Source organism: Galleria mellonella, unplaced genomic scaffold (assembly GCF_026898425.1).
Source record: "Galleria mellonella isolate WM207_F2 unplaced genomic scaffold, CSIRO_AGI_GalMel_v1 utg778, whole genome shotgun sequence".
Lineage (NCBI taxonomy): Eukaryota > Metazoa > Arthropoda > Insecta > Lepidoptera > Pyralidae > Galleria > Galleria mellonella.
The window spans coordinates 1201698-1224000 of record NW_026442150.1 but is presented as its reverse complement, the minus strand read 5'-3'; the positions used below and the strand labels follow the sequence as shown (position 1 = coordinate 1224000).

General features: G+C 38.6%; 2 protein-coding genes across 2 annotated transcripts in view; one reads left to right on the top strand and one right to left on the bottom strand.

Moving 5' to 3' along the window:
* Positions 1-104: 104 nt before the first annotated feature.
* LOC113512228 (uncharacterized) lies at positions 105-3868 on the top strand. The gene is made up of 4 exons (XM_031910608.2): positions 105-508; positions 1472-1637; positions 1791-1953; positions 2495-3868. The coding sequence occupies exons 1-4, from the start codon at positions 211-213 to the stop codon at positions 2867-2869; spliced, it is 1002 nt and encodes a 333-aa protein (XP_031766468.1). The 5' UTR covers positions 105-210; the 3' UTR covers positions 2870-3868.
* Positions 3869-11496: 7628 nt separating this feature from the next.
* The window catches only part of LOC113513381 (poly [ADP-ribose] polymerase tankyrase), a 29635-nt gene continuing 18828 nt past the window's right edge, over positions 11497-22303 (bottom strand). Inside the window, exons 16-25 of the mRNA XM_052901300.1 lie at positions 21307-21475; positions 20603-20666; positions 18811-19020; positions 18253-18365; positions 17285-17448; positions 16401-16558; positions 15361-15523; positions 14804-14930; positions 13350-13506; positions 11497-12933 (exon numbers count right to left, since the gene is read on the bottom strand). Coding sequence (XP_052757260.1) covers positions 12868-12933; positions 13350-13506; positions 14804-14930; positions 15361-15523; positions 16401-16558; positions 17285-17448; positions 18253-18365; positions 18811-19020; positions 20603-20666; positions 21307-21475 — 1391 coding nt within the window. The 3' untranslated portion in view covers positions 11497-12867. The remainder of the gene's footprint in view (positions 12934-13349; positions 13507-14803; positions 14931-15360; positions 15524-16400; positions 16559-17284; positions 17449-18252; positions 18366-18810; positions 19021-20602; positions 20667-21306; positions 21476-22303) is intronic.

Sequence of the window (22303 nt, the reverse complement as noted above, 5' to 3'; positions counted from 1 at the left end):
GCAAAAACTTTTTCACCGTAGTAGAAAAATTAATAAATTCTCGCAACACTGAACTGTATCAATTCTATTGGTTAACCGATCAGCCAATCATAACACGTAATCTTCGCTCAATAATTTGATTGACTTGAATTGTCAGTATTGTGAAAACATCGAGCTATTTTTAAATTTATGCTTTCCTATAGAAAACCGGAATAAAGAATATAGTGCGAAATGCTGAACGGCCTTCGCGGAGTGTCCCCATCATCGGAAACGATGTCGGAAAGCACTTTGGAGAGAAACCGCGCGGAGAAAGCGCTTTTAACTAAAACATCAGCACAGAGTCAAGTGTTCGGCAAATCGTCGGTTCTCAAGAATTATTCCGATAAAAATGGGAACGATGTCACCAAATCGGTACACAAGGGGAGGAAGACTTTCGCCTTCTGGACGCTGGTTGTGTTATTGTTTGCTCTCGCCATTGGAAACTTGATACTAATCTTCACGATTTTAGCCGTCCTCAGACTGGGACATGGTAATTCATCTTCTCAGTTTTTCTTACATAGTACTTAAGGGTATCCATTAATATTTTACTTACTATTTTTCACCATCAAAATCCTTTGAGTGGCATACGTAGCTCAAGACTGCCACCCCCGGCAGGTCCCATTATTGGCATATTTAAGACTTTTTTTTAATTGGGTGAAAATATCCTCTCAGGTATATGGCCTACTAAATTATAATCTTTTTTACTGACATAATTTAAATAAATTTGAATTTAAAAATGGAATGGATCTGATTAAACCCACCTGTGCTATTAGTATACGCCGGCAAAGCACTAGTGACAAATCATAAGTGAAGATTAAAGCAGGTTAATTAGCCAATTGTAATGAATTCCACAAGAATTAACCATGGTGGTTTCCATAGGGAACGCATAGATGTTAAACTGATAAGAGTACATTGCTAGTAATAGGATTGGTAATCCCCATTACTGACAATCCCTTGTCCTATTTATTTCCCATGGCTGCTTGATCCCTTGATAAATATAAGATACTTACTTCAGTTATGACAAAACCAGTTATTTTAATTTAAAAACCAATCTACTAAACCATTTTTTTTTTCAAATTTCTACGGGACCAATCTGTAACTCTTTTAGATAAAAAAAAATAATTCTAAATCGGTTTATAACTAACTAAAGTACTGAGGTAACTAATATGTATATATATATATATATATATATATATATATATGTATATATATATATATATATATATGTGTGTGTGTGTGTGTGTGGGTGTATGTGTGTGTATATATATATAATGAGTAGGGATATATATTTACATTATTACATGTATTATATCTCCATATTTAGAAATAATAGGATCTTCATCATGTCTCCGATCAAACTGTTTATAATTACTCCTCTCCATCCAAAGGTTGCCTTAGTTATAAAACCATGCAACTAAAAGACAAATTCAGTTATCCATTTTCAATGGCACAGGTATGGAGAGCATGGAATTCCTTCCTGAACATAATGCAATAAAATTCTTCGGCGCCACTGATCTGGAGCACGTGTACAAGAGGGACGGACTGCTGGAGAGCTACAAGGACACTCCAATGTCTATAACTAGCGAGAACGGATCAGTTCTGTTCAATTTGCAGACCAGGTAATGTACTCCTGGTTCTATCGCTGAAATTGGCCATCTCGCAAGTCTTTTTAATAAAATTGGTTAAATTTATTTTTTACTAACAGCTAGTTTGTATCTAGTGTTAAGATTATTGACATTGCTGTTTTCAAATGCTCCTACGGTTGCCGTCAGGCTGTCCCGCTCTGACACCAAGCTCACGGTGAACACGTCGGGCGTGTTCGTGCGCGGGGTCAACGCCCTCCACCTGCTGGACCCTGACTCCGGGGAGACAGTGTTCAGCACCGGCGCTACGCAAATGAATCTACCAGACGGCGTCAACAATTTACATGCTAAAGTAAGTTCATATATCTATTTAGTTGTGTATATATATGTATGTATAGGAATATATACATATATATATGCAGATCAAGAAAAAACTTCCTTGATCTGCCTGGTGTAACTATGCCTTTTATATATTATATTTTATATATTTACCAGAGGGAGACATTGTACAAAAGTCGATTGCTTGGGCACCTCTGTCCCATTCGTGTTTCTACCGTGAAGCAGTTGTGTTTGCATGACTGTGTTTCGGTTTGAAGTATGGTATATGGCGTGAATTTACTGGGTACAGAGGAATAACACCTGAGTCCTCAGGAATGGCAACGCATGGGGGGTATCATGGGTGAAACAGTATACTCTGTTATGTCCATGGTACTGGGAGCATATTCCTTTATAAAAGGCCGGCAGCACACCTGCAATGCCGCTGGTGTTGTGGGTGATCATGGGCAGCGGTAGTCACTTACCATCAGGTGAGCCGCATGCTCGTTTGCCCCCTGTGTTGCAAAAAAAAAATTCTTCAGACGCGAAGTTTAGATAAAACCTCATTCAATTTCCAGCAACTGTCAACAAAACGGATAACGTCTCCGGTGGACGAGGACCTGCTCCTCAGGTCGAACACGTCGGCACACCTCCGCGGCGCGGAAGGCACACGTATGGAGTCCAAGGAGCTACTATGGAAGGCTGATCAGGATATCTACCTGAAGTCAATCAACGGCTCTGTGGTACTCAGCGGCAAGGAGGGAGTGTTTGTAGACGTGAGATATTTACCAATAGCGTTGCCGGTGAATAAAACCGATAAATCGTCAACGGGACAGTTCAAAGTGTGCGTTTGTATGCCGCAAGGCAAGCTGTTCAGGATAGCAGTGCCCACCGGACAGAAGGTGTCGTGTTCACATATAAATATGACGGCGGATTTGAATCCCTGTCTATAATTTTTTATTATTATATTTAATCATTAATAAATAGTATAAATTAGGCGTGAGTAATATATAGCAATGGGGGAATACAGGTCTACCTCCTCGCGGTTCCCCCTGGTAACTATCATGGTTAATTCCTGATGAATTCATCATGATGGGCTAACTGGCCTGTTTTCATTCTCATCTATCACCCTTCACTGGTGCTCCGCCAGCGTATTCCGTTAGCGCAGGCGGGGTTACCATACCATTTTCACCCATAACATACAACGTTATAATAAATGTATTTAACCCGACTCCAGATATTGGATCGGTATCCATATCACCCATGCCTGGTATAAATATGAAAGTAACTTTATTATATGGTTGAATAATATACATATAGCAATTCCTATATATTGTAAATATTTCACTGAATTAGGTGTTATCCTGCCTAAGTCCATATAACTGGTTATTTGTTTAGAATTATTTTGTTTAATTCCGCTACCATTAGTATGTGTGTGACTGCCAACACTTGGGTTAATTGTTTAGAATGATTTTGTTTAATTCCGCTACAATTAGTATGTGTGTGACTGCCAACACTCGGGTTATTTGTTTAGAATTATTTTGTTTAATTCCGCTACAATTAGTATGTGTGTGACTGCCAACACTTGGGTTAATTGTTTAGAATTATTTTGTTTAATTCCGCTACAATTAGTATGTGTGTGACTGCCAACACTCGGGTTATTTGTTTAGAATTATTTTGTTTAATTCCGCTACAATTAGTATGTGTGTGACTGCCAACACTCGGGTTATTTGTTTAATATTATTTTGTTTAATTCCGCTACAATTAGTATGTGTATGACTGGCAACACTCGGGTTATTTGTTTAAAATTATTTTGTTTAATTCCGCTACAATTAGTATGTGTATGACTGGCAACACTCGAAGATTCACCACCACTATTACTATCAGAAGTTTCAGATTAAAAAAATAGGTTATAGATCCTTTACTAGTAATTTTTCTCAAGGTACCTATTTATTGTTAAAAACAATAAATAGGTACCTTGAGAAATGCCTATGCTTCGACTCTATCTATGGGTGCGCGATAAACTACATATCTATGTGGCTTCTAGTCAATTTAGAATAAGATTATATTGTAAACTAGCCACCCGCCCCGGCTTCGCTCGGGTGCAATGTTGAAACAATGCGGTTTCAGTTGTAAAAATAAATTTTTATAACAGTATTTTTTTTTACCAGAGGGAGACTTTGTACAAAAGTCGTTTGCTTGGCCACCTCTGTCCCATTCGTGTTTCTACCGTGAAGCAGTTTTGTTTGCATGGCTGTGTTTCGGTTTGAAGGGTGGGATATGACAGTGAGTTTACTGGGTACAGAGGTATAACACCCGAGTCCTCAGGAATGGTAACGCATGGGGGTATCATGCGCGAAACAGTATGCTCTGTTATGTCCATGATACTGTTCATGTCTATAGGCGACGGTTACCACTTTCTATCAGGTGGGCTGTATGCTTGTTTGCCACCACAGTGGTGTAAAAAATTTTTAATACAAAATATGTCTGTTATAAAAATTACCAGATCTGATTCATGTAATATTTGTGTTTTACAAAATATAATAAATAACAGAATATTGTAATAATAAAATAGTATTAAAGTGTTTATTGTTTTATTTCATACTAGAGACCCATTTCAGCTTCGCACGATTATTTTTTTAAATACAGCCCTTGTTTCTTGCTAACCATATAGCTTGCTACAGGTAACAGAGTAAAGGGCGAAACAGTATACTCTGTTATGTCCATGGTACTGCTCATGTCTATAGGCGACGGTTACCACTTTCCATCAGGTGGGCCGTCAGCTTGTTTGCCATTTTAAGTTGTATAAAAACAAAGGAATTTCTAAATCAATCGACTAGTATTTGAATTTATTCATTAATTAACAATGAATTAAATATTTATTCTTTTTATAATAATAGTAGTTTAAATTCCAACTAATAACTGAATACACCGTGTTATTCGAAAATTTGAATTTTTCGATATTTAAAAATAGCAAAATTATCTCGCTTCTGTTCCAATAGCACTACTCGAAATACAAAAAAAGAATTTAACCACAGCTTAATTTGTTCTTTTTTTTAAATCCTTACCGTTCTTTTTTAACATGCCGTCTCTTTTTCTGTTTGTTGGCGGCATAATGAGCAACATTCTAAGGCAAACATTAGCCCTTTGCCAATTAAAAAAAAACACCGTTAAATCATAGATATAGTATAACGTACTCTTAGATTATATAGAGCTTCAAAACGGGTCGATTTTTTGTCTGTTAATTGTCAAATTAGCTGACTCGTTTTAATCGTTTTATTCTATATACTTACGTACACAATGTATCTTGATGTATCTATATTTAATAAAAATGAGTTCTTACGTAATAAAAAGATGCAAAAATTATAAGACAAAATAAATATAGAAGTTATAAACGGTATCACTCATAACTATTTGTTACGCAAAATTGTGTGAAAAAGTTGTCCCGCTTTTCTCGAAGCATTTGTATGGAGACACTGTATCTATATAATCTAAGAATGTACTGCTATCCCTTATTTTTTTTTTTTGTTGGATGAAAATGGATTGGTGTCCCCGCCAGGGCTAACAGGAAACGCTGGCGGAACACCAGTGAAAGGTGATCGATGAGAATGAAAACAGGTCAGTTAACCTATCATGATAAATTCATCATGAAGAATAAATCATGACAGTTTCCAGGGGGAACCGTGTGGAGGTCGAACTGGTTAGGTATATTGTTAGCAATGGGATTTTCAGTCTTCATTACTAACAATCCCTTTCCCCTCACTATCCCTTGGTTATATACTCTTTGTACTGTCATAATCTGAGAATAAACTAGAATAGATTTGAAGACGATCTTAGATTATGAATAAGTAGATTATACTAAGTCTATGCTTGCGGTTGTAATCTCTAATAGGAGGGCGAGGAACGGGGAGAAAGGATTGTTAGTAATAGGGACTAACTGCCCCATTGCTAGCAATATACTGAGTTGGGGGGAAAGGGATTGTTAGTAATGGAGTTTGACAGCCCCACTGCTAGCAATATGCCCTATTAGGTCGATCTCCACGTGGTTCCCCTTGGAAACTGTTACGTACGCTCGGAACGCACCTCAACACAAAATGTCAAAATGTTCTGTCAGATTTGCGCTGTCTGCTATCGCTTGCTTTTACAAAATTAATACGTATAATAAATCTGTTGTTTATAATAATAGCATTTAAATACTACACCCAATATAGAAACCCACAAACACAACAGACTGGCGACGAGGATCGAAGATTAACTGGTACAGCAGCATTAATCGGTACACCTAAAGTGAAATGGCGGGACAGCCACGTGTTCAATAACCCAATTGTTCCTACATACATACCCTTCCTTCCAATCCAGGGGCTCCTTTCCCTGTGATGATAGCCCGCTTCACAAATTCCTGTATCCATTACAATGGAAGTACAATTTACGCAACTTATGTCGTCACTCGCCGAGACACTACGTACGGTGCAGAATCAACAAGCGCAGATGCAAACCATGTTTATGCAGCAACAGCAAACTACAAGTAATAACACAGTAAGTGGTATTGTTTTACAACCTTATGACGAACTCCACGAATCTTTTGGATCATACATACAAAGATTGAACAATTATATTAATCTTAAAGGGGTTACAAGCCCTGTTACAAAGTTGCAAATCTTCTTAAATTGTATTGGTGCTAAATATTACCAAGTCCTCAAAAATATTACTGCTCCAGATACACTGGAAAATAAAACATATGAACAACTTGTTGAGATATTAAAGAACCATATTGCACCAGAACCAGGAGAAGTTGCTCAACAACACAAATTCTGTTTAAGGATTCAAAATGAAAATGAATCTATCGCTAACTACGTAGCGGGACTAAAGGAAATAGGAGGAAAATGCAATTTTATCTGCAATTCATGTAAATCTACAACATTTGATACACATTTACGTGTACAATTCATACGAGGTCTTCGCAGTTCAGAAATTAAAGAAAGGTTATTACAAGAATCATCACAAACATCATTTGATGAAATAATAAGGATTGCAATGGCAATCGAAACATCCAAAAGTGAAACCCAACAAATGGGGCCAGATGTTCATATGCCCAATATTAATAAAATTTCACAAAAACCTATACCAAAAATTTACAAAAATACAGGTAAGAAAGGCAGCTGTTATAGATGTGGAAAATCAAACCACAAGGCAAATAAATGTTATTTGAAGAATAAATTATATTGTAAAAAGTGCAACCGAAAAGGACACATCCAATCAGTTTGCTTTAAGTCACAAAAACAAATTACAACAATTGAAGATGAAGAATATTCAAGTCAAGATGAAATTTATGAAATACATAAAATAGAAAACAGCGAAAAGGATGAAAAGTTTAAAATTACATTACAATTACATAGCAAAGAGAGACATACATGGGAATTGGATACAGGAGCCATGCAGTCACCACCTGTTCTACAGAATATTATAATAAATATTTCAGTGATTTAAAACTTGAAAATTCAAAAATAAAATTGAGAACTTATACTGGTGAAATTATAAACCCAATAGGAATTTGTAACATAAAAATACAATACAAAAATAAGAAAATTACAGGAAGATTATTTGTTCTTAATAGGAAAGTCGACCCAGTAGTGGGAAGAGAATGGTTAAGAAAATTAGGAGTACGTTTGGAAATAAATAAAATAGAGATAGGGAAAAATGATATAACTGAAGAACAATACAAGAAAAATTTAGAAAAATTAATAGATCAATATAGAGAGATATTTTCAGAAGAAATTGGAGAAATAAAGAACTACACAGTGAAATTCAGTTTAAAAGAAAATGTTACACCAATTTTCATCAAGGCAAGACCAGTACCGTTTGCACTAAAAGAAAAAGTTGAAAACGAAATTGATCGATTAGAGAAGGCTGGGATATTAGAGAAAGTTACATATTCACAATGGGGAACGCCTGTAGTACCAGTCGTGAAGCAGAATGGCAGTGTACGGTTGTGTGCTGATTACAGAGCCACATTAAATAAAAATTTACTTGATGATAAGTACCCAATCCCAAGAGTGGAAGAAGTTTTCTCCAAACTAAGTGGTGGTAGATATTTCTGTACCTTGGATATAAATCAGGCATATTTACACATGAAAACTGACCCAGCCACAGCTGAAATGCAAGCCATCAGCACATGCAAAGGTACATTTAAAGTCAATAGACTAATGTTTGGTGTCAAAGTCGCTCCAAATCAATGGCAAAGATACATGGATCAGACCCTCCAGGGACTACCAGGTACAGCCTGTTTCTTCGATGATATAGCTATTCAAGGACAGACATACATAGAATTATTAAAAAGAATACAAACTATCTTTCAAAAGTTAAAAGAGTGTGGACTACATTTAAATAAAAATAAATGCCAATTCTTGAAGAAATCTATTACATACTTGGGACATAAAATAAATGAGAACGGCTTGCATCCTACTGAAGAAAAAGTAAATGATATTAAGAATAGTCCACGTCCCACTGATGTATCTACATTAAGAACATTTCTGGGAATGGTTAATTATTACCAACAATTCATTCCTAATCTAGCTTCAAAACTAAATCCTCTATATACACTTCTACAGAAAAATATAAAATTTATATGGTCAAAAGAATGTGAAACTTAATTTCAAGAATTAAAGAAGGAAATATGTAGCGAAAAGGTACTTACACCCTTTCATACACACTTACCAATTACATTAGCTACTGATGCATCACCTGTTGGATTTGGTGCAGTGTTGTCACACATTATGCCAGATAATAAGGAGAGACCAATAGCATTTGCATCGAGATCACTTACCAGTGCAGAAAAAGGCTACAGCCAGCTGGATAAAGAGGCAGCAGCATTGATATGGGGTTTGAAAAAGTTCTTTCATTATTGCTATGGACGCAAGATTACATTAATAATTGACAATCAACCACTAGCAAGAATACTTCATCCGGAAAAGCCTATGCCTACAACTACCGCTGTAAGACTATTACACTATGCAAATTTTCTTGCTGGATTTGACTACAATATAAAAGTACGGAAGTCTACGGAACATGCAAATGCAGATTATTTCTCAAGGTTAGAACACCCTACAGTAAACTATAACCAACTAACAGATGATGATGTATTCTACTTGAATCAACTTACAGTACTACCAGTTACATTCCAGAAAATTAAAGAAGCTACAGCTAAAGATTTAGAATTACAGAAATTATATCAGGATATTCAATCAGGTACAAATTATACAAAAGGACTACATGAATTTTCTATACAAAGTAACTGCATTTTCTATGGAATAAGAATAGTCATTCCAAAACAATTACAACCTGCAATTCTACAAGAATTACATACAGCTCATACTGGTATTGTAAAAATGAAGGCACTAGCAAGAAGCTATGTCTGGTGGAAAAATATAGATGCAGATATAGAAAGAATGGTAAATGAATGTAAACCATGTTGTTTATTACAGAAAAATCCTACAAAAATACCTATACACAGTTGGGAATACCCAAAAGAACCATGGAGTAGAATTCACATTGATTATGCAGGACCATTTTTTGATCAATATTTTCTGATTGTTGTGGATGCATACACCAAATGGCTAGAAGTAATACCTACTACATACATAACAACTACAGCTACTATTAAAATATTAAAAAACTTATTTACTACATTTGGACTACCTATAACTATAGTATCAGATAATGGAAGACAGTTCCGTTCAGAAGAAATGATGACATTTCTGAAAGAAAATGGAATTCAGTCCAAGTTTACAGCACCGTTTCATCCATCTACAAATGGACAGGCTGAAAGATATGTACAAACTTTTAAAAATAAAATTAAAAGCATGATCCATGAGAAAGGCACATTAAGGGAAAAGTTATCAAGATTTTTAATGATGTACAGAAAAACTCCTAATAATACTACAGGATTAAGTCCAGCGGAAATGATGTTTAAAAGGTTATATAGAACAAAAATAGACTTAGTAAAAAGAGATCTAACTACAGAAATGAATATGAAACAAAATACAGAAGGATTTAATAAAATATATAGAGAAGGAGACAGAGTGCAGATTAGATTCTATGACAGTAATAAATGGAAAATTGGGAAAGTAATACAAAAGAAAGGAAAACTACACTACAATGTGGAAGTGGATGGAAAAATACATACAAGGCATATAGATCAGATAAGAAGAACTATGTGTACTCAAGGAAATGATGTTACATACTTACCTTACTTACCTAAGTTGATAGCCACGCCAGCTGCGACATCTGTATCATCACCTGAAAAAGAAAGAAGATTGAATTATACACCTGATGGGAGAGAATACTTACCTGACTCACCTGTACTGGAAACTTCACCCTGCCATGAAACAGGAACGGAGAATAATAAGCCTGTTTCGAAAAGAAAATCTTTATTTGTTCCAGGTTCTATTACAGAGAATGTGACACAGCCACAGCTCGCACCAGTAGCTACGCCGGCATCTCCGAGTGGTGTCGAGCAACCAGTTGTGCTTCGCCGAAGTACGAGAATCAGAAAACCTACAAACAGATTGAACCTTTAAGTTACAACGTGGGGGAGTGTTACGTACGCTCGGAACGCACCTCAACACAAAATGTCAAAATGTTCTGTCAGATTTGCGCTGTCTGCTATCGCTTGCTTTTACAAAATTAATACGTATAATAAATCTGTTGTTTATAATAATAGCATTTAAATACTACACCCAATATAGAAACCCACAAACACAACAGAAACCATCGTGAACAATTCTTGTTGAATTCGTCACGGTGGGCTAACTGACCTACTTCATCCTCACCTATCACCCCTCACTGGTGCCCCACCGGTGTATACCGATAGCGCGGGTGGGGTTACCATTCCATAATCACCCATTAAAAAAAAAATACTGAGTCAGGTCGTCATCCACATGGTTGTCCCTGGAAACCATCGTGATTTATTATTAATCAATTCATCACGATACGTCAACTGATCTGACTTCATCCTTACCTGTCAATCTGTCAGACCGTCAGTTGTATATTGATATGGAAAAATCTTTTTTCATCCGAAAATTGGTCTCAAAGAATTTTGATTGAAATCGTTTCAATAGTATTGACATAACAATTGAATTTGGTAATTGTATCCTTTAACTGCAACGACAATTTTGAATTAATATTTCATATTTTTTTCTACTCTCTGCTTTTTAAGGGCTTCACAAACATTTTTTTTTTCACTTACATTTTTTATTTATTTATCGAGTAACCTAAAAAAAAGAATATTATTTTTTCAACCGGCATCATAAAATGGAGGGAATCCTAAATTCGGATGCATTTTTTGTTAATAACTCCGTCAGTTATAAACCGATTTGGTAATATATTTTTTTATTTAAAAGGATAAAAAAAGATTTACAGATCGGACCATAGAAATTTTATCAAATCAATTCAGTTGTTTATTTAAAAAGAAAACGGGTCTGGCCATAATTCAAGTCGATATTTTTTTTGAGGAACATAACCTTAAAATTAAAAAAATGCATTCGAATTTAGAACTTTCTAAAAGTGGAACTGAAATAAACTCTGACGATTTAGCAGCTGCCAAAAAATAACTTTATTAATAATATATACAAATATTAATTATAAAAAAAATAACTACATTTACAAATCACTACACGATCTGTTACCGGTGTATGGACTTGCAACTGATTACGGAAGTACAACGAATCGAATTCAATCGAAACGAATTTTAAATTAATTTTAAAAATTACAATATTTTTTTTTTTTATGTAATACTCTTTGCATATTACCTTTTAGATGTATTTTTATACAACTTAGAATGGCAAACAAGCTGACGGCCCACCTGATGGAAAGTGGTAATCGTCGCCTATAGACATGAGCAGTACTGTGAAATTTTGAATTGTTCCTTCAGCCGCATCGAATACGTGGACATAACAGAGTATACTGTTTCACCCATGATACCTTCCGTGCGTTGCCATTCCTGAGGACTCAGGTGTTATTCCTCTGTACCCAGTAAATTCACTGCCATATCCCACCATTCAAACCGAAACACAGGCATGCAAATACAACTGCTTTACGGTAGAAACACAATATTTTTTTTCCAGCAGCGTACCTTTTAAAACATCAAAGACTAAGTTGCCAACTAGCCCATCAAGCGTGGCATCTACTGACAAAACTCCACTTAGGGGGGAGGCCTATGTTCAATCCCCACACTTGGTAACCATAATTCTATATATGTATATATATTGTGAATACTAAATTCAGTTTAAATGAATTAATATTTAACTGTACATTTATTAATATAATATTTATTTTAATCAGTTTTAATTATTTAATAAAAAAATTAATTTATTCATTATTAAACGCAACGTATGACAACACTGAATATAATGCAGGGAAAAATATAGCCCCCTTATTCATAAAAACTAAAATTTACTACAAACCAGCTTTGAGTAATTACACTGTATTGTCACTTTCAAATTTAGAATTTAACACGAGAGAAAGAGACAAAACATCGGGTCTACCATGAAATGAAATTCCAAATTTTCGGGCTCAATTGCAATCTACAAAAAAAAAACATGCATTGCTATTCCTGAGGGCTAAGATGTTATTCCTCTGTACCCTGTAAATTCACTGCCATATCCCACCCTTCAAACCGAAACACAGCCATGCAAACACAACTGCTTCACGGTTGAAACACGAATGGGACAGAGGTACCCGAGCAATCGACTTTTGTACAAAGTCAGGTAGTAGTGGTTTGTGTAGTTTCTAGGTTTATCCATTACAAACAAACAAACAAACTTGTGCAAAAAATTGAATTTTTCTCCTCTTTATATTATAAGGTTTGGTCAATAAATGTCTCTCGTATTATTGAATTTTAAATATCTCGTGTCTTAAATAGTCGTCCATACACCGGTTTTCTGTCCGTCTGTCACTACACAGCCCCAGTGTTGTTCTCGCCGCTTACAATCTGGTAGGTGATCAGGTATTCAGGATACGCCTGAAAAAAAAAACAATACATTATAGTACTAACGCAGCAAGGGTAAGGAAAAGGATTGCTGTCTGTCGATTGAATAGTCTATTGGTTGATAGGTCTTTCCGTCTGTCGATTGGTTTGTCAGTGGATCTGTCCATCCGTCGATTGGTTTGTCAGTGGGTCTGTCCGTCGGTTAATTGGTTTGTCAGTGGGTCTATCCATTTGTTTAATGGCCAGTCAGTGGGTCTGCTCGTAGGTCGATTGGTCGGTCAGTGGGTCTGTCCGTCGGTCGATTGGTTTGTCACTGGGCCTATCCGTCAGTAGATTGGTTTATCAGTGGGTCTGTGCAACTGTCGATTGGTTTGTCAGTGGGTCTGCCGGTCATTACATTGATAGGTCGGTGGGTCTGTCTGTCGGTCGATGTGTGGACGCGTGGGTACCTGCTCGCCGCGGTAGACGACGTACTCCGGGAAGCAGAGCCCGCCGGAGGAGGGTCGGCCGGCGACGGCGTGGTGTCCGGGCGGCGCGTGCGCCATCTTAGCGGCGCTCAGCAATTGGAACGCGCGGCCCAGCGTCACGCGGCACAGCAGCATTTGTCTGCGGGCGCGAACGTCACTCGTCAAAATGTAAAATTTTATTTTAGGAGCGTTTTTAATTTACTAACCAAAGTGAAAACAATACAGGGGATAAGCAAGACAATTAGTAAATGTAACGATACAGTTGTATAAGTACAGTAAGGCGGTCTTATTGCTGAGAGCGATCTCTTCAAGACAACCTTAAGGTAATGGACTAATTGTTGTACAAGTAGGTATTATAGTATTGTATAATTAACAAAGTTAACAGCGTAAAACATTAAGAAAAATAATTTATAAGTACCTATTATCTATTAACATATTTAAATATGTCCGTTTGGTTCCGGCATAGAATAGGTCACCCTTCTTCCTTTTATTTTTTTTTAATTTTATTTATTAGGCGCACATAACAGAAGTTTACAAATAAAAACTTAAATTATAATATGCAAGTACATAACGGGTATCGGGTAAACTTGCCACAACATGTGCACACAGCATGATCCAATAATAAATGCGACTGCAACAAAGCCATTAGGTTGCAACTATTAGGGAAAAATTTAAACATAAAAATGAACATAAACCTTTCCCGTGGGTGTCGTAAGAGGCGACTAAGGGAGGACGAGGGATGGGCAGCAGCGTCCCTCTTAAAACATCTCCAAAGCCTAACTGCGGCTGCCAAGCGTGGCAACTACTGGCAAAACCCCCCAAGGGGGAGGCTTGTGTTCAGCAGTGGACAGTTGAAGCATATGATGATGATGATCAAATTTAAAAAAAAAAACAAAATCATGAACTAACTATGGTAATAGCGAGGAGTCCTAATACCTGTGACACGGGGAGAAAGGGATTGTTAGTAATGGACACTGAGAATCCCATTGCTAGCAATATATCCAACCAGGTCGACCTCCTCGCGGTTCCCCCTGGAAACTATCATAATTAATTCCTGATGAATTCATCATGATGGGCTAACTGGCCTGTTTTCATTCTCATCTATCACCCTTCACTGGTGCTCCGCCAGCGTATCCCGTTAGCGCAGGCGGGGTTACTATACCATTTTCACCCATAAAAAAAACCTGTGACACGGGGGGGAAGGTCTTATTAGTAATACGAATTACCAGTCCCATTGCTAGCAATATACCCTGATAGGTCAACACCACGCGGTTCCCTCTGGAAACCATCATACTGAATTCCAGATGTATTCATCACGATGGACTAACTGACCTTTCTTTCAACCTTACCTATCATCCCTCACTGGTGCCCCGCCAGCGTATACCGTTAGCGCAGGCGGGGATACCATTCCATTATCATCCATTAAAAAAAAATACCTGTGACACAAGTAGCAGCTCCGGTCCTTGTGCGCCGGACACCCGGAGCCGCCTCCGAAGCCGTACACGTACTGGTTGCTCTTGGACGAGTGCTCCGCGAAGTATATGCCGGCGCCGAACATGCCACCTGCGGACAATACGAACAGACAATTATTAAAGTAAAAAAAAAAGTTAAGTTAAATAGTTAAGGTTTCCATCACTAGGGCTATGAAATCCCGTTGACTGTGCTCCTTCCGGGGATTAGTGTGCCATCTCTCTAAAGTGAATCTAAAAGGTTAGGGGCCCAGCTTGCGTCTTCTGCCCTAATGTGCATTCCCACTTATATAGATAAATTCCAAATCCCATTAAAGTTTAGCGTAATATCAATAGGACAATCTTGCAGGTTATGGGTCCAAAACGTTGTTGACTCAAGAGTATATGGGCCTAGCAATTTGTTGTACCAACAGGTTATGGACCTAGCAAATTATATGCCCCAGCAAGTTATGGCGTAGTAGGTTGTTGACCCAATAGGTTATGGGCCCAGCGCGCTCCGCCGTCCTATCCACGTGCGTGAGTACCTATGTAGGCGTGGCGCTCGTCGAAGCCCTTCTGCACGATGGCGTTGATGAAGGGTGAGCCGTGGAACAGCATCCGCTCGTTGGCCGCGCCCGCCTCCTCCGCCACCTCGCGCCGCCGGTGCTGGTAGCGCTCCCACAGCCGCCCGTTCACTATCTTTTGTATCTGTACACGTTACATAAATTATTTAATATATATATATACGTTTTTTTATGTCAAAAACTAGGCAAAGGCTTCCCTTTTATGACACCTAATATTTTCAAATGGGGGGGAAAGGGATTGTTAGTAATGGAGACTGAGAATCCCATTGCTAGTAATATACCCAACTAGGTCGACCTCCTCGCGGTTCCCCCTGGAAACTATCATGGTTAATTCCTGATGAATTCATCATGACGGGCTAACTGGCCTGTTTTCATTCTCATCTATCACCCTTCACTGGTGCTCCGCCAGCGTATACCGTTAGCGCAGGCGGGGTTACCATACCATTTTCACCCATAAAAAAAAAAACTACTAATAAAATGTCCCAATAGTAAACTGCTATAAGGAATGCTCCCATTCCTAATGGCAGGAATGATTGAATTATGATCAGTTTATAATTACTCCTCTCCATCCAAAGGTTGCCTGCAAGAGATCGCTCTTAGCGATACTTTTTAATGGGTGATAATGGAATGGTTACCCCGCCTATGCTATCGGTATACACTAGCGAGGTACCAGTGATGGATGATAAATGAAGATGAAGCAGGTCAGTTAGCCCTACGTGACGTATTCAACAAGAATTGTTCACGATAGTTTCCAGGGGGAACCACGTGGAGGTCGACCTAATAGGGCATATTGCTAGCAAAAGGGCTGTCAAACTCCATTGCTAACAATCCCATTCCCCCCAAAGGTCTCAGCGATAAGGCTGCCCATTGTTGTCTCACTGTGATCATTTCTTGTAATTGTTTGTATCTATAATAAGTTTACTATTGTAATCATTTGGAGGAGGCAATAGAGAGTGTCTGGCAGTCCCCACCAGCCCCGGCTGTACGTCGGTATACGTCACCCTGACGACGTTGTAGTGGCTGAAGTGTCCGCCGGCGTGGTCCCGGTGCGCGCGCACCGACGCCTGCATCTCCCTCTCCACTATCGCGTATTCGCTCTCGCCGCACTCCGCGTCCGTGTTGGGCGTCACCTCGATCAGGGTCGTGCCGCCGTACCATTCTATAGCGTACAAATAACAGATACACAAATGCGCTACCCAATGGACATAAGACAAATGTCTAACGAATTGATTTTTAAGTGAAAAGTCCACGATAATCTTTGGAAAAAACTGTGAAAGCGGTTCATCATCATCATCATCACCTTTGATCTCTATCGTTGTTTATTTGTGTTATCGTAATATAATCTATAAGTATGTAGGTATATTTATTCTTTATTGACCACATTACAAAAAAAAATGTCTGGTACAAAAGGCGGACTTAATAAGCATTATCTCCCAGTCAACCTTTGGCTAAACAGAAATTTTATTATGCGGTGAAAAAAATCACAACACATACAATAGAGAAGCACTATCATACCCACTTGTACAACAATTAGTCCATTACCTTAAGGTTGTCTTGAAAAGATTGCTCTCAGCAATAAGACCGCCTCACTGTACTTATACAATTGTATCGTTGTGTTTGTAAATTGCCTGTATGTATTTGTATTACATATATGTATATTTATATTTGTATGTATGTATATTTATTATATATTTGTATGTTTATGTATTATTTGTTTAATGTATTCATGTATGTATATTTAGCGAAATGAATGAATAAATGAATGAATGAATGAATGAATGAGTATACTTTACTTGCATTATACAATATAGGGAATAAGCAAGACAGTCTCCCTCTGGTAAATTTTTTAGTCAATAAATAAATAAATATAAATGGCGGCGGTCACCTGCGGCGGCGTGCAGCGAGTGGCGGGCGGCCTTGAGCAGGCGGTGGCGGTGTCCGTACGCGGCCACGCCCACCGCCCGCAGGTCCTCGTGCGACATCTCCGACAGGATGTCCACCGTGATCTGCTCGCGCTCCAGCACCGACGACAGCTGCTCCAGGCCGATGCTGCTCATACAAGAAAAAATATTTAAAAAATTATAAAAAAAAAAAATTCGTGACACAAAAATCCCTATTAGCAAAATGATCCGCCATTTATTGAATTCATTTGTTACAAAAAAAATGTGATAAATGAAGAACCGCTCAAACGATTTTGTGCAAACTTCACATAAACCATCTACTAAATAGTCGGAACAAAGCCTAAACATTTGGTTTGGATAGGTGAGCACGTTCTTGAATTATGAAATTACAACGAAAAGTGGCATTAATTTATTAATTTATATATATATATATATATATATATATATATATATATATATATATATATAATAGTATTTTAATTAGATTTAATGGGGAAAATTGCCTTTTGACATACAAGCAAGGTTACGTAACGAAATTTTTTTGATGGGTGACAATGGTATGGTAACCCCGCCTGCGCTAACGGGATACGCTGGCGGAGCACCAGTGAAGGGTGATAGATGAGAATGAAAACAGGCCAGTTAGCCCGTCGTGATGAATTCATCAGGAATTCACCATGATAGTTTCCAGGGGAACCGCGAGCAGGTCGACCTGGTTGGGTATATTGCTAGCAATGGGATTCTCAGTCTCCATTACTAACAATCCCTTTCCCCCCTACGTAACGAATTAAACTCGTATGTCGAGGTACCACTGTACATATAGCAACAGTAACAAATAAAAAAAATGTATTAAGACCTCTTTTCTAAGGTCAACTACAAAATGCAGTCTAATTTAGTATTTCCTTTAAATTTTTAAAATTCTCCCACAATACCCGTTCCCGAGTATGACGCGTACCTGGATAGGAACGTTTGTAGAGATTCCGAGGTGGACAGTGCCGACGCCGGTCTGCCCGCCGCGTCCTCGAGGCTGCCTCTGGAGCCCTCCGCCCAGTAATTGCTTGGCACTACCTGTTTATAAAAAAAACATCTCATTTAGAATACTCTACAAGAAACTTTAAAGAGAAAACATCTCTTCTATGAAGGCAATAAAATTCAATTTAGTGTTTTTAGACTTTATAAGTGTTAGCAACGCATGGGGGGTAACATGGGCGAAACAGTATACTCTGTTATGTTCATGGCGGTTACCACTTTCCATCAGGTGGACCGTCAGCTTGTTTGCCATTCTAAGTTGTAAAAAAAAAATATTATACCAGAGGGAGACTTTGTCGGTAGGACATCTCCATTACATTCTTGCTCGATAAATCTCTTTCGGAATTCTTCTTTCATCCATCCTCTCCAAATGACCAAACCAATATATTCTATTATATAATAATTATTCCTTCAAGAGGATATTGCTTTTTAAAATTGAGCTGGTCATAAAGGGCCATGCCCATGTTCCTTTATTTTTACTTACAGGCAGTGTTAAGGGAACGGTGTCCCCGCTCGGCATGAGCACGGGCACCTGCGGCGGGGGCAGGGGCGGCGGCAGCGGCGGCGGCGGCGCGTCGCCCGCGGCCGCCGTCATCGCGTCCTGCAGCAGCGAGCGCACGTCCTCGGCGCCGGCCAGGTCCAGCGCCGTCTGGCCTTCCTGGTTCTTGAGGTATGGATCCGCGCCGTGGGCGAGCTGTGTTACACGTAATTTGATGTTCAATTCACGCTTCTATACTTAAATGGCTGTGTTTCGACTTGAAGGGTGGGATGGAAGGGATCGTTAGTAATGGGGAGGTTAATCCCCCATTGGTATCAATATACCCTATTAGGTCGACCTCCATGCGATTCCCCATGGAAACCATCGTGACTAATTCATCGTTGTATTTATCATGATGGGCTAACTGGCCTGCCTTTTCATCCTCACCTATTATCTCTTACTGGTGCCCCGCCAGTGTATACCGATAGCGCAGGCGGGGTTACCGTTCCAATCATCATATCAGCCTCTAACATAGCCACATAGGCCTCCCTAATAAGGGGGATTTTTCCAAGGACGAAAGCAGGTCAATTAGCCCATCCTGAGGAATTTAACTAGAATTAACCACGATGGTTTCCAAGATAAACCACGTAGATGTCAACCTGACCCAATATACCCCACTATACTATACTATACCCATTATACACTATATACCCAAGATATGACTATCAAAACGTTTATTACATCTAGACAGGAAAAGCCTCAAAATAATGATAGGGACAATAACGGGCCATTGTCCATTAAACAAACATTTATACACAATAGGAGCCACAGACAGCCCTCTATGTCGAGGCTGTTTCGACGCCGAAGAAACGACCACTCACGTAATCCTGGAATGTGAGGCTGTGGCCCATCAACGTTTAGAAATCCTCGGAACGGTGAGGTCGCTCCGTGAGGCCTGTGAAGATCACAGGAAGCTTCTGCGCTTCTGGGCGGAGCTAGGTTGGCTGTACTAGCCACGACTCATACGCACAACGGCCCAAATGAGAGGCTAAGCGCGGAAAATAGAGTCCTATTTACATTACATTACATAACGTTCTATAGCCAATATACCCTATTGCTAGTATTACCAACAATCTCTTTTCTCCCAAAAATAAGGGTACTATAAAATTGCATTGTATTGTAAAATCTTTATTGTACATAATTCATACTGAACACGTTCAAAGATTTAATATACAATGGCGGACTTATCCCATAAAGGGATCTCTTACAGTCAACCTTTATAAATTATTTCTTGTTTCAAACTTTTGGCTTAATTTATTGAAATAAATCATGCAAAAAGCCAATTAAACTAGTGATGGGATAAGCGCTCAGCGCCCAGGGTGTTGAACAGCCCAAACAATCCCCCAACCGAAACACAACATAAGAGGGAATAAATATAATGTAAAGAGAAAATGGTGTTACAAGTACGAAATATTTCAAATCTGCAACGCTAAGATCCAGATTTCAACGTAACTAAATTGTAGCGTGTTTCAGAAAACAGCGCCATCTAGTATCGATGTTAGAACTAAAACAAAATCAATATTTATATCTCCGCACAAATCATTACGTAAACATAATTAAACCTTTTAGAGAATTATATATATATATATATATATATTTCTAGTAATCATTATTTTGCGTGTTCATAACCCTCCCCCCCCCCTTGCCACAATAGTTTTTCCTATATATCTTCCATGTACAGACAGCGACCAGTTACGGTTTTATTATATATATTGATTTCTATGTGTGTATGTCTCACCAGTAACGCGCAGAGTTGCGTTCGAGCCTTGTGCGCCGCTTCGTGCAATGGTGTGAAACCCCATCTGTAGAGTAGAAAATTGCATTAACATGCCTCTCTCTCCACAAGCCTCTCTAGATTATTCAAAGGGAATGTGATTTTAGCTAGTAATTGTACGAACTATAAATGGCAGTGTGGTCCCACCATAAAACAAGCCATCCCTTCCTATCCCGTGGATGTCGTAAGAAGCAACTTTGAGAGGGCGAAGGACAGGTAGCAGCATCCCTCTTAAAAACATGTGTAAAGCCAAACTGCCAAACCCCCACAAGAGGGAGGATGAAGGGATTGTTAATAATGGAGACTGAGAATCCCATTGCTAGCAATATACCCAACCAGGTCGACCTCCTCGCGGTTCCCTCTGGAAACTATCATGGTTAATTCCCGATGAATTCATCATGATGGGCTAACTGGCCTGTTTTCACTCTCATCTATCACCCTTCACTGGTGCTCCACCAGCGTATCCCGTTAGCGCAGGCGGGGTTATCATACCATTTTCACCCATCAAAAAAAAAAAACACAAAATTGCTATCCAAAGTGTCATAAAAAAATATCGTAAATTGCATAATATGGATATCACTCATTCCTACTTTAATTCTTGGTTTTCTCAGGTACCCTGCAAGGCATTTGCCGTGAAGATATATACACTATCTCCCCAGCCTTCATACCTGTCGGCAGCGTTGGGCGGAGTACCAGCTCGGAGCAGCAACGCGGCCAGCTCGAGGTGGCCGTACGAGGCTGCATTGTGGAGAGGCACCAGCCCGCCCTTGTCGCGGGCCGACACCGCAGCGCCGGCCTCCAGTAGCGCCTCCGCCACCTCCAAATTGTTGTAGCCGGCTGGCGAAGAAAGTTATTTTTTTACCTTAGGGTCCAGTCATTGTAATAAAGGTAATAGATTTTTTTTATACAACTTAGAATGGCAAACAAGCTGACGGCCCACCTGATGGAAAGTGGTAACCGTCGCCTATAGACATGAGCAGTACCGTGGACATAACAGAGTATACTGTTTCGCCCAAGATACCCCCCATGCGTTGCCATTCCTGAGGACTCAGGTGTTATTCCTCTGTACCCTGTAAATTCACGCCATATCCCACCCTTCAAACCGAAACAGAGTCATGCAAACACAACTGCTTCACGGTTGAAACACGAACGGGACAGAGGTATCCAAGCAATCGACTTTTGTACAAAGTTTCCCATACTAGATATATATATATATATATATATATATATATATATATTGATTTACAATATCTATATATCGGGCAAATAACACTTTAGATGTCTTTAATCTACACTAATATTATAAAGAGGAAAATTTTGTTTGTTTGTTTGGTTGTAATGAATAAGCTCAAAAACCACTGGACCGTTTTTAAAAATTCTTTCACCATTCGAAAGCTACATTATCCACGAGTAACATAGGCTAAATTTTATTTTGGAAAAAAATATGGTTCCGTAAAATATTTCGGTTTTTCGAATACAAGGTGTAATAAATCAACGAGAAAAGTTACTTATTTTGCGTACGCTGTCTAAACTATAATAAAAGATAGAACCATAAAATGTTCTAATTAATTGTAGATCTTATAAATATCTACAAAAAAGTCCGCGACACACTATACCTATCTATGTCGAGTGAGGCACAACAACCATTTTTTTATTTAAAAATCT

Bases quoted from the DNA above. Each gene is read 5' to 3' on its own strand.
- LOC113512228 (XM_031910608.2), top strand. From the start codon at position 211: ATGCTGAACGGCCTTCGCGGAGTGTCCCCATCATCGGAAACGATGTCG. The intron at 1,638-1,790 runs GTAATGTACTCC...GGTTGCCGTCAG, and splicing joins CTGTTCAATTTGCAGACCAG to GCTGTCCCGCTCTGACACCA. The intron at 1,954-2,494 runs GTAAGTTCATAT...TTCAATTTCCAG, and splicing joins TCAACAATTTACATGCTAAA to CAACTGTCAACAAAACGGAT.